At 35.6% G+C, this 22,522-nt stretch overlaps 1 protein-coding gene across 3 annotated transcripts; it reads left to right on the top strand.

Moving 5' to 3' along the window:
• The first annotated feature begins 320 nt into the window (after positions 1-320).
• On the top strand, positions 321-22,029 carry LOC131152717 (probable WRKY transcription factor 20). Of its 3 annotated transcripts, XM_058104539.1 has the most exons (7): positions 321-921; positions 2,476-2,670; positions 6,584-7,112; positions 7,199-7,334; positions 7,425-7,583; positions 15,115-15,641; positions 21,743-22,029. In XM_058104539.1, the coding sequence occupies exons 1-6, from the start codon at positions 586-588 to the stop codon at positions 15,608-15,610; spliced, it is 1,851 nt and encodes a 616-aa protein (XP_057960522.1). In that variant the 5' UTR covers positions 321-585; the 3' UTR covers positions 15,611-15,641; positions 21,743-22,029. The 3 variants fall into 3 exon arrangements, with proteins under 3 accessions (XP_057960522.1, XP_057960520.1, XP_057960521.1); XM_058104537.1 differs by lacking the exon at positions 21,743-22,029 and having other exon boundaries at positions 6,563-7,112; positions 15,115-15,979; XM_058104538.1 differs by lacking the exon at positions 21,743-22,029 and having other exon boundaries at positions 15,115-15,979.
• Positions 22,030-22,522: the final 493 nt, after the last annotated feature.

Here is a 22,522-nt window from a genome sequence, read left to right on the forward strand (position 1 = left end):
TTTGTTCGAAAATTTAAACTCGAGACTTTTAATGTAAAACGAGATAATGACTAGTCTTATTATTTATCTTGAGCTTAATCCTAGGAGGGGTCTCTTTGCCATAAATCCATACATGGAACAGCTGTTTCATTTTATACTCATTTTCGATTGTCTCAATCTCAAATATGAAACTTCTACAATAAAAGTTCTATTTTCAAGTCTATCGAAAAAATACAGTGATAGAGTTATAGTCTTCATTTCGAGCTTGAGACTTTTTTATTTTTTCTGTTTTTATTATGTAGACTCGTGATGTCACGGGTCCGCGATAGTCAACATTTTTTTTATAGTAATAAACAAATTAACTATGATTAATTATCTGAAAATTATAATAAAATGAGCTGGGATAATTTAGAATGGGAAGTGCAACAAATTAAAATGCTAAAGAGTAATAGACTAATAGAGCAAGGAGGCTAGGACCACCACTGCAATTAATGCCAAATCTTCTTAGACGAACAAGCCTTTGCTCTCGCCTCCTTCTTCTTCTTCCTACTCCCGCACTCACACACGTACACACCTGCTTTACTTTTCTTCCTCTGAAGCTCGCCAATGGAGTGTAGTGCGAACTGCGAGGCTCTGGACTGCGAGATAGGATCTCCCGAGGAAGACTCCGTGCTCTCCGATACGAGATTCCAGTGCCTGGACGATGAAAAGGCTGCGATTCGCTACTCCTTTCTCGCATCAAACGGCGACGATCCGAAGAGTGGCGAATCCGCTGCGAATTCCACTTCGAGAGTTCAGTATGGTGCCGTTTCGAACGTTTCGAGGTACAAGATGATGTCGCCGGCGAAACTCCCGATCTCCCGGTCGCCGTGCCTGACGATCCCTCCCGGCTTGAGCCCGTCTTCGCTGCTTGACTCGCCGGTTCTGCTCTCCAATCTTAAGGTTAGGACTCTGACTCGGGACTGTGAGAAGTGCCGTTAGTTCTTAGTGATTTCACTGAATTTTTAAGCCATAAGTGACAAAAAGGAGAGAATATAAGTATCTATTCTTAGTTTTGGGTAAACTTGATTATTGTTTTTGGCGAACACTGCATCAAGAATTGTGTGCGCGAATAATTCGATCGGTTCCGTACTGAATCGAATATGATTTTATTCTTTATTCCTAATATATATCTGAAATGTGAAATTTCTCGAGTTGAGAAATGCGATTTCTCTTCTCTTTATCTTAAACCCAGGGCTTTTTTTCCCGAAACTATGAAAGGTGTCTTTCTTTTCATAGTAATTTCACTGAATTTGGACCATAGGTGACGAGAAAAGAATATAAGCGACGTTTCTTATTTTTGAGCAAATTTGATGATTATTGTTGTTAAATATTCACTCAAGCATTATGAAACCAATCGAATACGTCTTCATTCTTTTTTCGTAGTATCTAAAATTGTGAAATTTCTTGAGCTGTGTAAGTCGATTCCGTTTTTTTCATCTCTCTTTCTATTCATAGTAATTCCACTGCACTAGGGCCACAATTGACTAAAGGGGAAGAATGTAAGCGACGTTATTGGTGTCAGTTAAATCAGATTTCTTAGTTTTGAGTAAATTTGGTGATTTTGGGTAAATATTCGCTCCAGAATTTCGTGCGTGCATGATTTGCTCGAGTCTCTGTTGAATCAACTGTGTCTTTAATTCTTCTTAATTTCTAAAATTGTGGGATTTCTCAAGCTTGAGATGCGCTTTCTATTTTTGTTATCTTTCTGGTTATGTCTATACTTTCGTGACATCATTGTGTAATTTATACGTGAGAATTGTTGAGTATTCTTCTAAGAAAAGGTAATGGGGGTTTATACAGAGGCAGGCAGTTTAGATTCTGATGCTCTCTGTACGCAATTCTGGTTTGAGGCCCCCTATGCTGGTATGTCAAGTTTATTATTTCAGATATTATCCTTATTTGGCACTGACTTGTTTTGAGTACCTATTCTACTAATTATTGGACTCCACCCTTTTCTTTTGTTGGTGCAACTGCTGCTTTTTTTTTCAGACTGTACTCCCTTTTGGTGGCCGTCTGGCTTTTCCATCTGTCGCAACTCAATTCTGTACTAAGTTTCATAAAAGAAGGAATGGTTCAATTATACCGATAGGTGTTTGTTTTTTTTGTGCTTGAAATGCTGTGCTATTTAGGGCACATTTTGTAGGAGAGTGAATACCCTAATATTATATGCAGAGTAAAAACAGATGCATAGATCTGCTTTTCTGTTCTAAATATTTTGCAGACTGTTCTGCTTTGGTTTGCTGTCTGTTAAGGCTTGATATATGGTGTTCTGTAACTCGGTTTAGATGATTGTGAGTTTTGGACTTGTTTTTAGGTCATTGTATCATATTCAATATGAAACATTTTGGAGGCGGTTCTCACTTTTCTTTGTGACGAAGTGTCCCATTGTTGGGGGTACCTATATTTGGTGTAATAAAAGCATCAACTCATATGAACTATTCTATTGGCTTGCAGGTGGAGCCTTCCCCTACTACCGGTTCCTTGTCAAAGGCCCAATTAATGCAAGACCCTGTTGCTGCTGGCATGTTCTCTTCTGCCATGCAGCATTCCACCTCAAACACCTGCAATGAAAGAAACCTGAGTAACTTTGACTTTCAACCCAACTGTAGATCAGGCTTGGGTTTGGGCTTAGCTTCATCTGGACTTCTGGTAACTTCTTGACATTATTCCTTAATGCATTCTAAGGTTGCAGCTTGTCACTCTAGACTTCTGGTCAGATGACTGAACAGAGCTGAATTTAATGTTTATAATGGGTCCACTTACACAGAAATTTCAATGCAATGCATATATAACAAAACCATCTAAGTAATGCATATAGTTGAAAGCTCCATCAAGTTAGATATATTTTGCTGCTGAAATATATGTTTACTACCTTTCAACTGAATGTTCCTAGTAGCCAAATAATATGTTGTCAATGGATTTGTATTTTAATGTCCTTTAACTTGCATATCTGTCTCACTATGCTTCTTGGCAGACTTTGCTGGTGCATTGCATGTGGATGAGAAAAAAGAACCTTTTTTTGTTTTTTTTTTGGGTGAACTGTAAAAAGAATTTCATCTTCTAGAGTGTTTCCAGAGTTTCTGTGGATGAGTCTTTAAGAGTATTGATGTGTAGATCTGTTGATAACGAGATCCGTAAGGATAATAGATGCTGTCGTTCATGAGAGCAAACAAGTGGGGCATCAGGATCCAAAATCCACTCATATTTTGGAACACTCTAGTTGGTAGTAGAGAAAGGAATTTCATCAAAAAAATGAGAACAATTTGAAGCCACACTTCAAACACTTGTACGGTTGACTTTTGTGAAAATTAAATTAGATTTTGGATTAAGTTATAGAAAAACATAAGATAGTTCTAAAAAATTGTTGTGAAACATCATATACTGAATAAGTAGGATCTATATGCAGATCCGTATGTATATAGACTTTTTGGTTGATCTCTTTGCTTTAATTTGATTGACTATTATGAATGTCCATCTATGTTGAGTGGACCGACTTCATATCACTTTGTAGGCTTTTTGCTCTTTTGTAACTAAGCACCATTTCTAAGAAGGCAAAAAGCCTGGAGTACATGCAAAATATAGGAGAAAGGCCCACATGCCACCTTACAATGGACATCATTCAAATATGAAAGAAACTTGAACAAAATGTAACTCTTGGTTCCTAGAAAAACAAATAAGTAACAAAATCTTAGGTTTCAAAAGAGATTCTTTGCCTTCAAAAATCCCTCTCCAGTGTTCCTTTGTTGCGCATGAAAAAGACACTGTTTCCTGTTTCCTTATTTTTGCATTTCTTGACATGCTTTAACTTTCCTAGATAAAGAAAGCCTTGTGTGGGATTTTTAGATTAACACAAGACACCAAAAGAAAGACTTAAGTCCAATACTGATCTACCACTAAACAATTCCACATCAAATGCTCCAATGTTTCTTCATGCACTGGTGAAAACTCTATTCAGTGTAACTGTGAACTAAACAATACAACCTTTCATAAGGCAGAGAATTCCACTTGACCTTGCAATGGAAGTATTGAGAATTTGAGATGAGCCTCCCTCCGTTTTAATGGATACCTAATCATGAAAATAGTAACATAAATTTCTTCCATGTGGGGATCAACCTTACATATTGCACATTCAATTTTCCTCCTTACAGTACTGTATAAGCGTATAGTGCCTTTCCATTAGTTGGATGACCATGTCTGTGTCTTTCTATTAAAGTCTGTGAATTTTGGATACCAATGCATCACTTTATCCTGCAACCCAAGGTTCTAATGAATCAATTTTGATCTTAATCATTAATTTGATATCTGCATGGGATAGAATCTGTTCGAGTGCACCCTGGACCAATTTTAAATTCAAATGATTTTATTTTATTTTTTAAATAAGAATATAGTAATAAGTGAGAGCTGCTGGTCAGTAGCTGGTTGTGGGGTGTACAGTACTTGATATACAAGATGATCATAGCTGTTACCAACTGTTAATTCCCTAAACATTTTGTGAAGGTTTTTTTTCCTCTCAGTAGGATTACCAATTATTTTGTCTCTCTATATGGCAACATTGAAATGATAGAGTAGACAATATGCCATACTAGATTTCCTACATATCTAATGCAGATGATGGAGATAAATTTCTGATATGCTCTGTTAGAGAGCATCTTTTGCAGCCTAGATTTTTTTTTTTCCCTTGTTTTTTTTTTTTGAAAAAGGGTTGGGTGGGGGGTTTGGGTTGCAATTTGCTTCTGATTTGATTACTGAAAGCCTGCTATTTTTTTTTTTTTTTGTAGTTTTGTTGATAGATCCTTCAAATGCAGTGAAAGCAAGTTGGAAGAAAAGTCTACATTATAGGCTCTATAAATACCTTTGTTATTATAGCCACTGACTGCTGTCTGGTTTTGCAGCCAAATTACTTAAAATAATAATTAAAATTAAAGAGGAAGAAAATTCATTAGTTTGTAATTTGAGAGCTCCTTTTTGGACTAATTAGCCTTAAGCTTTTCCTAATAGTCAAATAGGCAGAGGATTCAATAGGTGCAAAATTTTGGCAATCTTCATGGTGTGCTGTTGAATCCTAAAGTTTCACTACCAAAACGAAAAAAAAGTGTGAGACAGATTGGTGCTTGCTATCATATGAGGAGACATGTTTGTGTAGTTGGTGTTTTGGAATCTTTCTTCTCATGTGACCTCAGCATTTGCCCCTTAGGCTGTCATTATTTGTAATTCTGCATTTTGTTTCATGATATAAGAATAAAGTTTTACTGTTTGGTTTCTAGTACTGTTTGAGTTCAGATTTGTGCAATCCAACTTGAAGAATTCCCATGCCATGAAATCTGATTTTTTGATTTTTTTCTCTACCTTCGGATGAAGCTCCATTTATTTGAATTGCATTAGGTATGGTCCTATGTCGTGTTGTTTGGTTCCAGTAATGTAGGATATGAACAATTAATCATGGCCTTAATGTGTTAATAACACTAGCAAAGAACTTCCTGCAGTATAGTGCTACCTGGTTCTTTGCGCTTGAACTTGAATCCGGCAGTACTGCAAAAGGACCTTCAAGGGGATGGATCATGATCTAATTATCGTCAGGATGACATCTTATTGAACTTCAGCTAGATTTGATTATGATTGATCTAGATCCAGCAATTTGGATTTGATTTTGAATATACCTAATTAATCAGAATAGACTTTGACCCTGCAGATTTGATATCCATTTTGGAGTAGAATTTGATCAGGTTATTTTTATTTTGACCATATATGATAGAATACATTATTAATATAGTTATGAAATATATCATAATTAGATTGTGTTTTTTTTAAGGCTCTATTTGGATCAAAGATTTTGTTTGAGGAAGGAAAGCAAAGGAAAGAAAAATAAGAAGGAAATTAATTTTTCATTGTATTTTCTTTTTATATCAAATACTATTAAAACTGAAAATTTTTGTTCTAATATTATTTAAAATTAAGAAAACTGCAGCAATTCACTTATTGCCTTTGCCTTGGCTGAAAGTCAGCGGTGGGATAACCGTAGATAGAATTGCTGGTCCCTATTGCCTTTGCCTTGGCAGAAAAGTGAGAACATTAGCTTGAAGAATGTATGGATCTTTGCTCCAGTTCCCAAAGAATTTGAACTCTAGCTCATCACAGGTTTGTGAATTGTGATGATAACTGCAGCACAGAGTTGATGCAGTAATATTTCATTATTAAGAAGTGTTCCCAAAACATACAGTTCAAATTTATGCAAATTCCCACAAACAAATTCAAAGCCAATGTTTTGAAATAATACAGCACATACAAGTATTTTATTGTATTTGTTTTATTTTTTATTTGTTAATGTTCACCAGCAGTTTAAATAATTTTTATGTAAAATTGTATTGGATCTGACAGGAAGAACATTGATGAGACTTGTATTGAGCTGAACTGATATATAGTTTTTCTTATATTTTATGAACTTCATTTCCTTTACCTATTTTAATAAACAGTCATGAACTGATGTAACATTGCTTCCATTGTTTTATTATTATTATTATGATTATTATTATTATTATTAAAGCATCTGCTGGTCACACCTCAGCAATGTGAGCCATTTGTCGAGGTCCAAGATCAAGGCAGGTCATCTTCTGTTAAAAATGAGCAGGTGGCACCATCCTCACATGATTTGGATCTATCTGTTACTGCTCCAAAGCCACCAGTCCACATGTTTACTAGAGCCATTGGTTCACCAGCCGAAATTGATACTGGAAAATCTCAACAGAACCAGGATTTTGATAATGGAGTCCAAGCATTGCAACCTGACCATAGAGAAGCTGGTCCTGCAATTACTGGAGACAAATCAGCAGAAGATGGATATAACTGGCGTAAATATGGGCAGAAACATGTTAAAGGAAGTGAATTTCCACGAAGCTATTACAAGTGTACACATCCTAACTGCCAAGTTAAAAAGCAAGTGGAACGCTCTCATGAGGGAAAAATTACAGAGATTATTTACAAGGGCCGGCATGATCATCCTAAACCTCAACCTAGACGCCGATTTCCAGTTGGGACTATTCTGTCCATGCATGGAGAAAACCTGGATAAGTTTAATTGTTTAACCAATACTCAAGGTAGGTGGGGTAGCTTCTCTAATAATTTTTAATTTTATTTCTTTTTGATAGTTGCTTGATTTTCTTGCTACATTGTCATATTGAAGACAAGACATCCAATGCACATGGCCAGACATCTTATCACTGTGAACCAGATGCATCTCCTGAGCTTCTTCCAGTCACAGCAAGTGACGATGAGCATGATGATGACAATGATGAGGATGATCCCGACTCAAAGCGCAGGTATCCTAGATCAATGAAATTTTATGCTGGTATGTCCTTGCAGGTTTGTACTGATCAATAATTTCTTTTGGGGTAAAAAATCCTACTTAGGAAACAAGACTCCAGTAGTGCTGATATTATTCCACTGGTTAAGCCAACTCGGGAACCACGAGTTGTTGTTCAGACTGTTAGTGAGGTTGATATACTAGATGATGGATATCGTTGGCGCAAGTATGGACAGAAAGTGGTGAAAGGCAATCCTAATCCTAGGTATGGTGTGCTGCTTTTTCCATCTATGTTTTTTCCCACACTTCAATCGGACCCAAAAAAAAAAAACTTGACCAATTTTTTGAGGCAAACAAATTGGGTTTAGCTACTCTCAGCTTCGGGCTGATTCCACGACAATCAATTTTCATTTATAGAAAAGTAGATTTATTTAATTTTCTACAAGCTATTAGCATTTGGAAAATTTACAAGCCCGTAGTAGACATTATTTTTTTAACTTAAATTGGTTATTTTGACTTTACTGGGTAACATTGAACAACTATAGAGGAGCTAGAGCTTGCTTTAGTTGGTTGAAAATATGCTAGTTGGTGAAAAGTATGTCATGATAATCTTTAGTGGATGATATAGCATTTTCATGCATGACGTCTCTTATTGACTGAAAAAATGTGGATGAAGACCACGGTTGTCTTAGTTAAGAAGAAATTTGATATTTCTTATAAGTTGACACTTTGCTGGTGGGAAATGAGGCAACAATGTATGTCGAGTGTTACTTCAAAAGGGAGAAAGATATAGTTTACAATAGTAATTAGTGTTACGGCGATAATTTAGGATAATTAGGCTGTAAATAATTTAGTTGAAATATTTTAGTTTATATTTTGATTGTATATAGCAGAAAATTAGGCTGTAAATAATGCTGAAAATCTCTTTTATATATAATGAAAGCAAACCAGATGGAAAGGGCATTCAGACCAAAATTAACATGGTATCAGAGCCCCTATTTTGATTCCGTTGTTTTGGTCTTAATCACTGGGTGCAATTCTCATCAGTGTTCCTAAAAAAAATAAAAAATTAAAAAAATTTCTCTCGGTTTTAGCAAGTTCTTTCTTGCTTTCGTGGGTGTCAGCCCTTCTCCATAGTGTCCACTTTGGTGGTTGTAAATTTTATTGGGGGCTGCCGGAATTTTTTTTAGTTGCACATGCTGTCCTTGGTTGCGGGCTACTCATCTCGGTGTTTTTCTCGTGGTAGCTGAGCATCTTTGTGGCTGTCAGCAGTTTCTGTGGTGGTCAGTAGCTTTGACTCCTCATGGTGTGATCGACGAAGGTGTTGTGTTTCTTCCTCTGCTGTGTTGTTTTTCACATGGGGCAGGTATTTCGAGTTAGCCTTATGTGTTTGATCTGGGCTTTTTATTTCTGCCTGGCATTTGTAATCTGGTTGTGTCTGTGGACCTCTTATTATTTGGATTTGGACCTGATTTGAGTTAGTCTTGTCGTTTATTTGGTTGATTGCTTGGGCTTACTTCTTTAGTGCCTTTCATCATGTCTATTGAAAAGACTATTGTTCGATTTACTGGAAAGAATTTCCCTACGTGGGATTTCCAATTTAAAATGTTCTTGAAAGGAAACGAATTATCAAATCATATTGATAGTTCTGCTCTAGTTCCCACTGATGAAAAAGAATTTGAACAATGGGAGGTCAAGGATGCTAAGGTGATCTCTTGGCTGTTGGGGACGATTGAGTCTCACCTTGTGACCAATCTTCGTTGTTTTACTACGACTCAAGCTATATTGGATTACCTCCACCGTATTTACCACCAAGATCACAGTGCTCGGAAGTTCCAATTGGAATTGGAAATTAGTAATTACAATCAAGGTAATTTACCTGTTGAACAATTTTATTCTGGTTTTATTAATCTTTGGAGCGAGTATCCTGCTAATGTTCATGCTAAGGTTCCCCCTACGACACTTGCGGCTCTTCAAGCGATTCATGCTGAGAGTCAATGCGATCAGTTTTTGATGAAACTTCAACCTGAATTTGAGCTTGTTCGAGCCAATTTAGTGAACCGTAATCCAGTTCCTTCTTTGGATATTTGTTTGGGAGATTTATTGCGTGAAGAACAACGGTTATCCACTCAGATGGGTATGACTTTTGAATAGGTATTTTCTGAGGTTGTGAATGTAGCATATGCAGCACAAGGGAGAGGGAGGAACAAGTTGCAGTGTTTCAGTTGCAAGGAGTTTGGTCATATTACTCACAACTTTGTAACTACTGCAAGAAAGAAAGTCATATCATCAAATACTGCAAGAAAGAAAGCCATATCATCAAAGGCTGTCGAGTGTGGCCTCAAAATCGCCAATCCCAAGCTTTTCAGGCTGTTGTTCAGTCCTCTTCTTCTTCTTTTGCGCCACCCACTGTAAGCTCTGATTTATGTGTTCTCAAACCAGCAATGGTTCAACAGATGATTGTGTTTGCTTTATGACCTTAGGCCTGCAAGGTACGACTACTAACTTAACCTCTTGGATTGTTGATTTGGACGCTTCTAATCATATGACTGGTAACATGACAAGTCTGTTAGGAATATACGAACAAATTCCCGAAACCTGTGAGAAACAAATAGAGAAAGAATAACGCCAAAGAAAAATTCAATCACACGCACAAGACAATATTTACGTGATTCGGCAATTTTGCCTACGTCCACGGAGTTGCAGGGATTTCAATATTATCAGGAAGAACGCACAGAGAGTGCGGCGATACAATTCTCTCGCTCTCGCTCTCTCTCGCGGATACAACCACACTAACCCTAATCACCCGAAAGCACCTTTTTTATATGTTGCGCCTAAGGTTCCGTTCCGAATGGGCTCTAAAAATTTTCCCCGTGGGCGTTGCCCCCGGACCCCCACAAGTACGGCTTGTACCGCTTAGTCCATAAGTGCTACGGCTTGGGCCTCACGACCCAAGCCTTAGGATAGAAATCTCTAATTAAACAGAAGTCGAGTCGTCATCCAAATTAAGACACAACTAGGCTCCACAAAAAGTCCAAAAAAGGTCTCCATGGCGTTCGTAAGTATAGAGACATGAAAAATATTCAGATTGTTGATGGCAGTACTCTTCCAATTATTGTTGTTGGTAATTTGGGCTCTTCATTTCATGATGTTTTTGTCTCTCGTGGATTGTCTACCAATTTGATTTTTGTTGGACAATTGGTAGATAATAACTGTGATGTTCATTTTTCTCGTGGTGGTTGTCTTGTGCAGGATCAGGTGTTGGGGACAGTGATCGCAAAGGGGCCTAAAGTGGGACGTTTATTTCCTTTACAGTTTTCTATTCCTAATGTTGTTTCTCTTGCTTGTGTGACTATTGCCAATAATAATGAAGTCTGGCATAAGAAATTAGGTCATCCTAATTCTGTTGTCTTGGCTCATCTTATGAAACATGATTTTTTGGGCAATAAAGATTCCTTTTCTTCTTCTCCTGTATTTTTTATTGTGCTACTTGTCGTCTTGGTAAAAGTAAAACTTCACCTTTTTCCTGCGCATGGTAGTCGTGCTTCTAATTGCTTTGAAATTGTGCATACTGATGTTTGGGGTGTGAGTCCAGTTATTTCTCATGGTCAGTGTTGTTATTTTGTGACGTTTATTGATGATTATATTCGATTCACTTGGATATATTTTCTCCACTCTAAAGATGACATGTTTTCTGTCTTTCAAAAATTTATTGCGTTTGTCGAGACATAGCTCAATACTTGTATCAAAACTTTACGCTCTGATTCAAGGGGGGTGAGGGGGTACATTTCTCATTCTTTTTAGACTTTTCTTCAACAAAAGCAGATCTTTTTTCAACATTCTTGTCCTTATACCCCTAAAAAAAATGGAGTCGCTAAGCATAAGAATCGTCATCTCTTAGATGTTGTTCGTACTTTGTTGATTGATTCTTCTCTACCTTCTAAGTTATGGGTAGAAGCTTTATCTACTATTGTCTATTTGATCAATCGTTTGCCTTTTGCCACTCTAAATTATGATTCTCCCTATTTTCGATTATTTGGCATATCTCTTGAGTATCAATCCTTTCATGCTTTTGGGTGTGTTTGTTTTGTTCATCTACCACTTGTTGAGCATCACGAGCTTGCTACCCAGTTTGTCACATGTGCCTTTATGGGATATAGTCCTACTCGTAGAGGATGTGTTTGTTATGATGCTCATGTAAACAAATTCTGAATCTCCCAGAATGTGATTTTCTTCGAAAATCAATTTTCTTTCAGTCTCGGGTTATGATCTCCCAGAATGTGATTTTCTTCGAAAATCAATATTTCTTTCAGTCTCGGGTTATTTCTCATACTCCTATTACTCTTCTTCCCGCTTTTGATGATGTGTCTTCTTCTATTGAGCGATTTAAACCATGTGTGGTGTATCATTGACGTCCTCCTCCTTCAACGCCCTTTCCAGGCACTGATCCGTCATCTGATTCTGCAGTTCCTCGGTGCTCCACCCGGGTTACACATCCACTATATAGGTATGGTTTTCCACATACCTTGCTTACTGCCACTCTCAACACTGTTTCTGTTCCTCACTTATATACCTAGGCCGCTACCCAAGCATGTTGGTAGTAGGCCATGCAAGAGGAAATCCAAGCTCTTCAAGATAATCACACTTGGGATCTTGTGACTTGTCCCTCTGGTGTCAAACCTATTGGTTGTAAATGGGTGTACTCAGTCAAGTTTCGATCTGATGGGTCACGAGACAGATATAAGGCCCGTCTCGTGGCTCTTGGGAACCAGCAAGAGTATGGTATTGATTATGAAAAGACCTTTACACCTGTTGCCAAAATGACTACTGTGCGGACTATCTTGGCACTTGCTGTGTCGTAGGGGTGGTCTCTCCGACAGATGGATATGAAGAATGCTTTTCTACATGGAGATTTGAAGGAAGAAATCTATATGTCTCCACCTCCCGGCATGTTTGCTACACCTTCCTCAGAGGTTTGTCGGCTACGCCGATCGTTGTATGGATTGAAACAAACTCCGCGTGCATGGTTTGATATATTTCGCTCTACCCTGCTTGCTTTTCATTTTTCTCAGAGTCAGTTTGATTCCTCTCTTTTTCTTCACAAGACTTTTGGAGGAATTGTATTGCTTCTGGTATATGTTGATGACATTGTAATTACTAGCTCTAATACTAAGTTAATTAAACAATTACAAAAGCATGTCAAGGCCTCTTTTCACATGAAAGATCTTGTCCCCTGCTGTACTTTCTTGGCCTTGAGGTGCAGCTTACTCCAACTGGTATGTTGTTACATTAGCACAAATACACGCAGGAAGTGATTTCATTGGCTGGTCTCCAATCGAGTAACTCTGTTCTTACTCCATTGGATGTAAATCTTGAGCTTCGTCAGGAGGAAGGCGAGCTTCTATCAGATCCTTCCTTGTATCAGCAGCTTGTTGGGAGTTTGAAATACTTAACGATTACTAGTCCTGATATTTCTTTTGCTGTGTAGCAAGTCAGTCAATTTATGCAGGCTCCCCGACATCTTCATTTAGCTGCTGTCCATCGCATTATCCGATATCTGAAGGGCACCTCTACACGCGGGTTGTTCTTTCCTAAGTAATCTTCCTTACAGTTGGGGGGGGGGGGGGTAATAGTGATGCTGATTGGGCCGGATGTGCAGATACTTGTCGCTTTGTTTCTGGCTAGTGCATGTTCTTAGGCAATGCACTCATTTCTTGGAAGAGTAAGAAGCAAAACAGAGTTTCCAAGTCCTCCACTGAGTCTGAGTATCATGCTATGTCTTCCGCATGCTCTGAGATCACATGGCTTTGTGGGTTATTGGGTGAACTTGGTTTTTCTCAGCTTCATTCCACTCCTCTTCATGCTGATAATGCCATTGCTATTCAGATCGCCGCTAATCCTGTCTTCCATGAGCGTACGAAACATATCGAAGTCGATTGCTATTCCATACGTGAATCCATTGACAAACAAGTGATTACTCTTCCGCACATTTCCACCAAACGTCAAACTGCAGACATATTCACTAAAGCCCTCTCTCGGTACAACCATCAGTTCTTGGTTGACAAATTGATGCGTCTTGATCTACCAGCATCAATTTGAGGGAGGATGTTACAGAGATAATTTAGGATAATTAGGCTGTAAATAATTTAGTTGAAATATTTTAGTTTATATTTTGATTGTATATAGCAGAAAATTAGGCTGTAAATAATGCTGAAAATCTGGCAGCATTTAGGCGCTGAAAATGTGCTGAAAATCGGGCAACAACTATGTAATCTCGTCTATACATTATGAAAGCAAACCCGATGGAAAGGGCAAATCGGGCAACAACTATGTAAATCTCTTCTATACATAATGAAAGCAAACCCGATGGAAAGGGCATTCAGACCAAAATTAACAATTAGCACAAGGACTGAATTTTGGTATCAGTGAAAAATTGTGGGTCTCAGCTTATAGAAATTTAAAATTTTAATTTAGAAACATGTACTTATAGTAAATTATGGAAATTATGAAGAAAACTTTGGAAATGTTAAAAATAGATGATTGTGAATAATTTAGAACCAAAACAAATATCCCTCAAAAAATTCCTTTTCAGGTTTTGTAGTTTAGAAGGCCAAATTTTTTCCTTAAAAAAAGAAGAAGAAATTGAACGCAGTTTCCATTTTGATCCCTTCTGAAATCTAAATAATTTTTGTAGTTCTGCTGAAATTGAATACCTTGTTTAGGCCCACAAAGAATGAGTAGCAGCTACTTGTCATCTTTTTGTTTTTTTGTCCTACTGTTTTGTGAAATTAGCAGTAGCGTATATCAGCTGATATTTTTTGCATGGGTGGTGACATAGTTGTTAGAATCTTACAATTCGCAATTTGATTTATATGATTCACATTGATTCCGCACCAAATCCATTCAAATCTTACTAGTTAATTGAAAAAAAAACCAAATTGTTGCTGAATGTCAATTCACTCCCTGATGATTTGATCTGAATCCATCAATTCACATGATTCTGAACGTGTCATATACTATGGGGTTCAAAACCCAAAAAGGCCTTTCTTTATTTTATTGCGTTTTTTTTTTTGGCCTTCCATTCCTGGTCTACATCAGTTTTTTTTGCTAAAAAAAAGGAGAAAACAGAACATCAGGTTTTATGTTGCCTTCACAAAACCTTTCTTCACTCTTGGAATGTAGTGTTCTGCCATTGAGAAGAAGGGGCAGAACACTCATTGGCTAAGGTGGTGCTTACTTACGTTGTGTGTTAAGATGGAAAGGTTGGTGTTTTTTGTTCTGTTCAATTATTTCTAAGTTCCAGTTTATTTTTTTTTTCTTTTTAATTAGAGAAAGCATATCCATGAAATATGGTTTTTAAATTGTTAGTAAACACCAAAAATCCAGTTTTTTATTTTATTTTTCTTGATTCTTCCCTTAAACAATATTAAGCTTTTTTATTTTATTGATATTTCTTGACTCTCAACCTTAATTTATATTGTTTAGGGAAAACATACGCATAATATATGATTTTTTTCAATTGTTAAATTTTAAATGTATTTACCACTTTCTTTGTTCTCGTATATATTAGTTTTTGCATGCCATTTGTAATTGATTTTGTGAATTTATACAAAATCTTACGATTCAAATCTCGATTTAGAAACTATGGGTGGTGATATGACCGTATAAAACTCATAATTATTTATTACCATGCATGTTTCATCTTACAAGCTATCATTGCCTTTTGCTATTTATGGAAAGATATAATTGTCTTTGCCTTCTCATATTCTTGAGTTCTCTGATGATCCTTGTCCTAGGAGTTACTATAAGTGCACAAATTCTGGTTGCCCAGTAAGGAAACATGTGGAAAGAGCATCCCATGACCCAAAAGCTGTCATAACCACATACGAAGGAAAACACAACCATGAAGTACCTGTTGCAAGGACCAGCAACCATGACCCTGCCGGATCCAATGCTTACGCAGCATCCATGGATGCCATTTTAGGAACCAGGGTAGAAGAAAATGACTCAATAAGCCTTGATCTTGGTGTTGGCATGAACTCAAGTCCTGAAAATGAAATGGAAACAGAATTCAATAGAGTTCAAATTCCTAATGCTAGTTCCAACTCAAGTAGCATGATTCAAGCAACCCCGGTTTCAGCATACTATGCATATGGTGCCTTAAATAATGCAGTCCAGAGGTATGAAATCAGAGAAAACAAGGGTGAATCTTTCAGCTTTGAAATCCCACCGTTAAATCATTCCACCAATTCATATCCACAGAGCATGGGAAGTTTAGTAATGGGTCCATAAAGTTAATCCTCCTGGTGTGATTTCGCAAAAGGTAAGTTACTTTCTTGGAGCAAAATGTTTAGACATTAAAGACTTCACAAAGAATTGTTTCACCTTTTAACTGCTTCTCTGCAACTGTCTGCTGCATTTTTCATCCTTTCTTTTTTCTTATGTATACCTCATTAAACTGTGTAAGATAAAAACTTGTGTACAAATGTGGAAGGTGGTATAGGAGTTGTAGAACATGTTCGGTTCGAAGAGAAAGTGTAATTTCTAGAATATTTGGAGCTATAGCTATGTTCAATAAACAACAAAATCAGTCTGAAATTGACAATTTTCCTCGAGTATGGTTGCCATGAATGATTGTAATAAAACAGTTCCTTCATTCTATATGCTGAGAAATCTCTTGGTTCCTATCTTCAGTCCTATTGATTTATGAGCACTTTCTCGAGCCAAGCTGAACTGAGGGCAGATCCTAGACCTGATGATCCATTTTGTATTCGCATGCTGCATGTATATTTGTAATGTTGGTAGGGTTTTGGATGGATCTCCCTTCATCTATGTGAAGTTCAGTGCATCTAGGATTACCATTTTAGGTTTGGGAGATTTTAATCTCCACTTGTATCATTGTTTGATCCATAGTGATATTCTCTTGACCAGACTATGGTTAAATTCGGATGTGCTACTTTTTACACATTTTTTTTTTTCTTCCATTTTTCATCGTATATCTTCTTTTTTGTTTACACTTCACTTGATCTATAAATATTGTGCATAACACTATATAATCTATTTTTGTTTGACAACTTGACGTAGTTTGTAGAATTGTAATTAGGTTTTAGTTTTGAGAAACTTTTGAATAATCCTAGCCATGTCACACTCACGAGTGGACTTTTATGTTGGTATGTGATCGTATTTAGCTGGAATAATTGAAAAAATTAGATCTTACATGTGTCAAAACAAAAGTGATTCAAGATCATGTCTTGTGTGATTGACATGGTGATCAAGCACTACTGAAAGTTGTCACTAGCTTCAGAGAATGTTTCGCCCCAAATATCCAATTGAAGAGTTTTAGTAAGCCTTTGTATGGATGGTGTTTTTAAGATAGAAAAAGAAAGCTTCATATAAAGAGGGAAGCATATACAAAAGGACGAGAAATTGTTCTTTGAAAAAAAATATCAAAACATATAAACAAGAAATAAAAAACAAAACAAATACACGTTTATCTAGTGAAAAATGGACAAGGATGGGATAGGTTGGGTCATTCTAGATGGGAAAGGATTAAGAAGTTAGTATAAGAAATTAAGATTATGTTAGCAACTTGAAATATATGGACGTTTATGGGCAAAACCATGGAAGTAGTAAACACAATGGGAAAAAGAAAAATTAATATAATTTGGCTTCAAGAGACTAAGTGGGCAAGCAAGAAAATTAGAGAAATTGAAAATATTATGATTTAAATTTTTGTGCACTGAAAAAGAAAAACAAAAACAAAAAAATGGAGTGGGAATCATTATGGACAAAGATTTTAAAAATAATGTGGTAGATATTAAAAGAATAAGGGATATGATCTTAAAAATCAAGATGATCTTAGGCCTAGAGATAATAGATGTTAATAGTGCATATGCTCCTCAAGGCTTAATAGAAAACTTTAAAAGATAGTTTTTGGGAAAACATCAAAAGTTTATGAGAGGATAGGTAGAGGTCATGGATATGGAGAGAAAAATGAGCCCGGTGATACGATTTTATATTTTGTCATGATTTACAATTTGGTATGATGAAAGCATGCCTTAAGAAAAGAACACTTAATAACCTTTAAGTGTACACAAAACAAAAGTCAAAAAACTTTTTTCCAAACTTGGACGAGGGATAATTTATTATGTAAGGATTCTAAAGTTATTTAAGGGGAAAGTTTGATTACACAACATAGAGATCCAATACTAGATAGTAGATATACAACAAATCAAGCCTTAAGTCCCACTATATATATGTACTAAAAATATAAGAGAGAGTAACATAAATCAATGCAAGATGATTAGGATGTGGAGTCTAAAGAGAGAAAATGTAGTAAAAATCTAAAGATAAAAATGATCAAAGAGGATGAGTGGACAATTAAGAATAAGGTAGATGCAGACGCTCAGTGGAATAAGATCGCTAACCCTATAAAAAAAACAGGGGAAGAGATTATAGGTGAATCCAGAGTAAGATTCTAAAGTTGGTGGTGGGATCAACATGTCCAAAAAAGCCATAAAGTTAAAAAAAAAAAAAAAATTGGTATAAAATATGGCAAAGTTGCAAAAACATAAAAAATCTTGAATAGTATAAAAAAAGGCAAGAAAGGATGCAAAAAATACCTTTAGTGAATTTAAACATAGAGCTTACGATAATTTATATACTAGACTAGATACAAAAAAAGGGGGATGAGACATATTTAAACTTGCTAGAGTTAGAAAAAGAAAGTGCAAAGATTTAGATAATGTAAAATATATAAAGGATGAAAATGATAAGTCTTGGTTAAATAAGAAGACATAAAAGAAATGGGGCGAAGATACTTTAATAAGATGTTTGACGTAAATCAAGTCAGAAGTTTGAACTTGGAAGTCACAAATAAGGAAAAGACTAAAAATATGAGGTTCATTTGCCAAATTAGAGTCATTGAAGTTAAGATGACTTCAAAAAGGATGAAAGTAGAAAAGGTATAAGATCAAACAACATCTCAATTGAAGTTTGGAAATACTTAGGGGATAATGAAAGTATATGGTTAACTAATTTATTCAACACTATTATAAGCACCAATAAAATACTGGAAGAATGGAGGAAAAGCAAGTTAATACAGACATACAAAAATAAAGGTGATATCTAAAATTATAATAAGTAATGTGAAATTAAACTCATAAGCCATACGTTGAAATTGTAGGAAAGGGTAATTGAACAAAGAATAATATTAAAAATGAGGGACTTAGATAATCGATTTGGCTTTATGCCTAGGAGATCAATAACAAAAGTTATTTATTTTAAAAAGGTAACTGGAAAAATTCAAGGAAAAGAAGAGAGACTTGTATAGAACTTTTATTAATCTAGAGAAAGCCTATGATAAAGTACCTAACGAAGTTCTTTGGCGGGTTTTAGAAAAGAAGGGAGTAAATAGTATATATACTAATGTCATTAAAAATATGTATGATAGAGCAATGACTAGCATTAAGATTGCAGGAGGAGAGTCTAGAGAACTCCTAATCACAATAGTTTTAGGTTCCACTTTGAGCTCTTATCTTTTTGCTTTAGTGATTAATGAATTCACTACATATATCCAAAACAATATCACATGGTGTAGGACTGTTTGCAAATGATATTCTTTTTTATTGATGATAATAGAAGTGGAGTAGTTATCTTTTGGAGTTTTGTTTGTTTTCTAATTATAGTTGTTTAGTTCTTAGTTTTAGTGGTTGCTGGTCTTTGGTTTTTTTGGTTTGGTTTATGTTGGTTTAGTTAGTTTTAGGGTCTTGGAGCTTTCTTTTCTTGTCTCAAAGTCTCAAGATTGGAACCACGGTATTCCTCCGTCATAAGTGAGGTGTTTTCTAATAAAGTTAGGAGGTGTCACTATCTTTTACCAAAAAATAAATAAATAAATAAATAATAGAAGTGGAGTAGAATCTAAATTAGAACTATAGAGAATAACTTTAGAGTTGAGGTTTTGGATAAGTAGAAATAGAACAAAATATACGAAATGTGATTTTAGCCAAGCAAGGAGGGATATTGGAGTTAAGAGTAAATTTGATAATCAAGAAATTAAATGATAGCTCTAGTAGATTGTGTTACATTGGGTCTATTATGCAAGTGGAAGGATAAATTGAAAAGAATATAATACATAGAGTTAACGCAAGTTGGATAAGATGGAGGAGTGCTTCTAACGTGTTATATAATGATAAAATATTCTTAAAATTAAAAGGAAAACTCTATAGGATAGCTATAAGATCAATCAAGTTCTGCGAATCAGAATGTTGGGCAACTAAGAAACAACAAAGGGATGCACAAAGTTCTCACATATGTAGGATCCGAGGAAGGGGTGGACCACGACTGGTCTTTAGGCAACATGATCTTACATTTTTGCAAGAGGTTGTTTTCAGGCCTTAAATTTGCGTCCTACAAGTCACGCAACAACAAGTTTACCACTACACTTAGGCTCCCCTTTAAACTAAGAAACAACATATCCAAAAGACAAAAGTTATTGAAATGCATATTCTAAGATGGATTAGTGGTATAATATTAAAGGATAAATTAAGGAATAAACATATTCACAATAAGTTAGGTTTTACAGTCTTATAGTATTGTGACCATGACACATGGTTGTGACCTCATTGGTTTTCCTTGGAGGGAACTTTAGTTAATATGGATTCAGTTATGGAGATATTATAGGGATGGATTCGATGTCTCTATAATGTTGTGGTGGATCCAAATAGTTACTTATGGTGGCATTCTCAATTTTTTTTTTAAACAAAAGAAGAGCGGCACCTCCAATTATTTATTGATATACCCTCACTTTTGACAGAGGAATACCGTGGTTACATGACAAGTATTGGGAGGTTACAGAAAAAAAAAAAAAAGACATTAAAGACCTCCCAAAAACAACACCAACAACCAACCAAAACATGACTACGAATCCAAATAAAGCTAAATAAGAAACAAATCTAAACAGACCTAGCAAAAACAAAAATACTAAAATAAACTAAAATAAAAAAATCTAAACCAACCAAACAAAAATCGTTAGATTTTTTTTGTGGTTATTTGTATGTGTAATGCTACATGGACTTTACTTTTAGGCAAACACTAGGGAAGCAACGTACCTCCCTTGATATCCCATTGGGTACTAAGTGCCTAAGGAAAGCGTATGCATGGGATCTTGACATTCTCGATGGGTGTCTGCGACTTTCATGTGGGATTTGGAGCTCAATGACGGTCCATTTGAGAATATTGAGTTTGATCCGTACTTTTGTCTTCGAGGTTGTGATGTTTTCCCTTATTGATCGTCAACTATACTGTTGGACAATGTCATCTCAAAATCGATTGGACTATTGAGGGATGGTTAACCTTTGTATTTCTTTGCTCAATGTATGGTGTTACTTAGCTCCAACTAGTGGGGTGTAAGTAATAGATACTCTGACACAAGGATTGTGTTGTAGCAATAAGAGTGACCCTCAATGCTAGTGGATGTGAGTTTGAACTGTCATCCCATTCAAATCATGGTTCCTTAGTGTCGTTCAGAGTTGGAACAAGAGCTTCCAAATTCTAAGACTTGATCACTAGGTTGGACATTAGAGTGTTTCCATGGATAAGTATGAGTATGACTAGGTAGGACTTGGTGCAATCTTGTTACTACATAAGTGTGACTCCATCACACTTTAGGCAAATCAAGGCAAGGATAATTCCTTGTGGATTTGGAAATCGACACGTCTGTGACACTAGGCATGCCTCTGTAGAATATAAGATAGGGGTGGAGTGGCTTGGATGATGTGGGCATTTGAAACGCAAGCCAAATAGTATATCAATAAGGAGGAACAAGCTAGTTATTGTAGCTGGTAGTAGAAGGGATAAGGGTAGATCGTAAATCTAAAATAACATAGAATGAGATAGTGAGGAAAGATTTAATAACTTTTAAACTAGTTGAAGAAAATCCCTTCAATCATGTGCATTGGCAAAAAATGTTTCATATAACCGATCCCTTGGCTTGTTGTTGTTGTTATTTAGTTTAAGCTATATTGCCATCAAATTACACTATAAATTAAAGAAACAAAAATACAATTTGCAGAAGATACGGCCGAAAGTAGCAAAAAAAAAAAAAACCTTATATTTTATCATATATATATATATATATATATATATATATATATATATATATATCAAACTTATGCCTTAATATTGTTGACACACATTAGTTGTAGATCATACTTATAAAGCTTATTTCTCTTTATGGGTATATGATGTATTATGCTAGTTGTAAATTTTATGCTCACTTTTTCTTCATTGCTTTGTTTCGTGAAATTTATGAAAATGAACTCCTTGGTTTGTTGAGAGTGTACTCCTTAATTCCTTATTTATGGTTTGTTGAAAGTATTGGGTCCTCCTTAATTCCTTATTTATTTATTAATTTGTTTTGTGCAGAGTCCTTTTAGAAGTTTTGAGAAGCCTAAGCATGCAAGGAAGGTGCATAGTTTTTTATATTCAATAAGTAGTTTAGTTAGGGAGAGATTTTTGCTTCTTTTCATGATCATGATTAGTTTATTCATTTGATTTGGAGTATTGCTTTTTAAGATTCGGGCTTTTATGTTCCTTTTGACGATGCTGGCTTCTCTTATCCTTCCTAACATTGGAAGGCTTTATTAGCCTGCTTTCCCCCCTTTTTTTCTTGTACATATTTTTTTTGTTCTATGAAGATTCCTTATCCTCCATTTATCCTTTTTCCTCTTTAAATTTTTAGATTCTTTGTATATGAAAAAAAAAAATTAGAGAATACCTATTTCTTTTTTTCTTTTTTTAATAAAAGAGGGCGGCACCTCCTTTCTTAATTTTATTAACAACCTTCACTTATGGCGGAAGAATACCGTGGAAACAAAAAGATACTTGAGGCTTATATAATAACCAAATAAAAAACACCTCATGCATTAAATCAAATAAAAGAAAAAAAAAAAACTTATACCAATATAAAAAAGAAACCAACTAAACATATCTCATATAACCCGTATCTAGGAAATTGACTATTATTTGTAAACAAACTATTCCTTCCCATGACGTCTTGTCGAGCCAATGCATTTGCCACTTTATTCTCTTCTCTATACAAATGATTATAGATATGTCTATCTCGCATGAGATTTCAAAATTTTCAAAGATTGCTTTTAAGATTTGTCAAAAAGATGCAAATTTTTTCCTGCATTGTCTTTTTGA

This window comes from Malania oleifera, chromosome 4 (genome assembly GCF_029873635.1).
Source record: "Malania oleifera isolate guangnan ecotype guangnan chromosome 4, ASM2987363v1, whole genome shotgun sequence".
NCBI lineage: Eukaryota > Viridiplantae > Streptophyta > Magnoliopsida > Santalales > Ximeniaceae > Malania > Malania oleifera.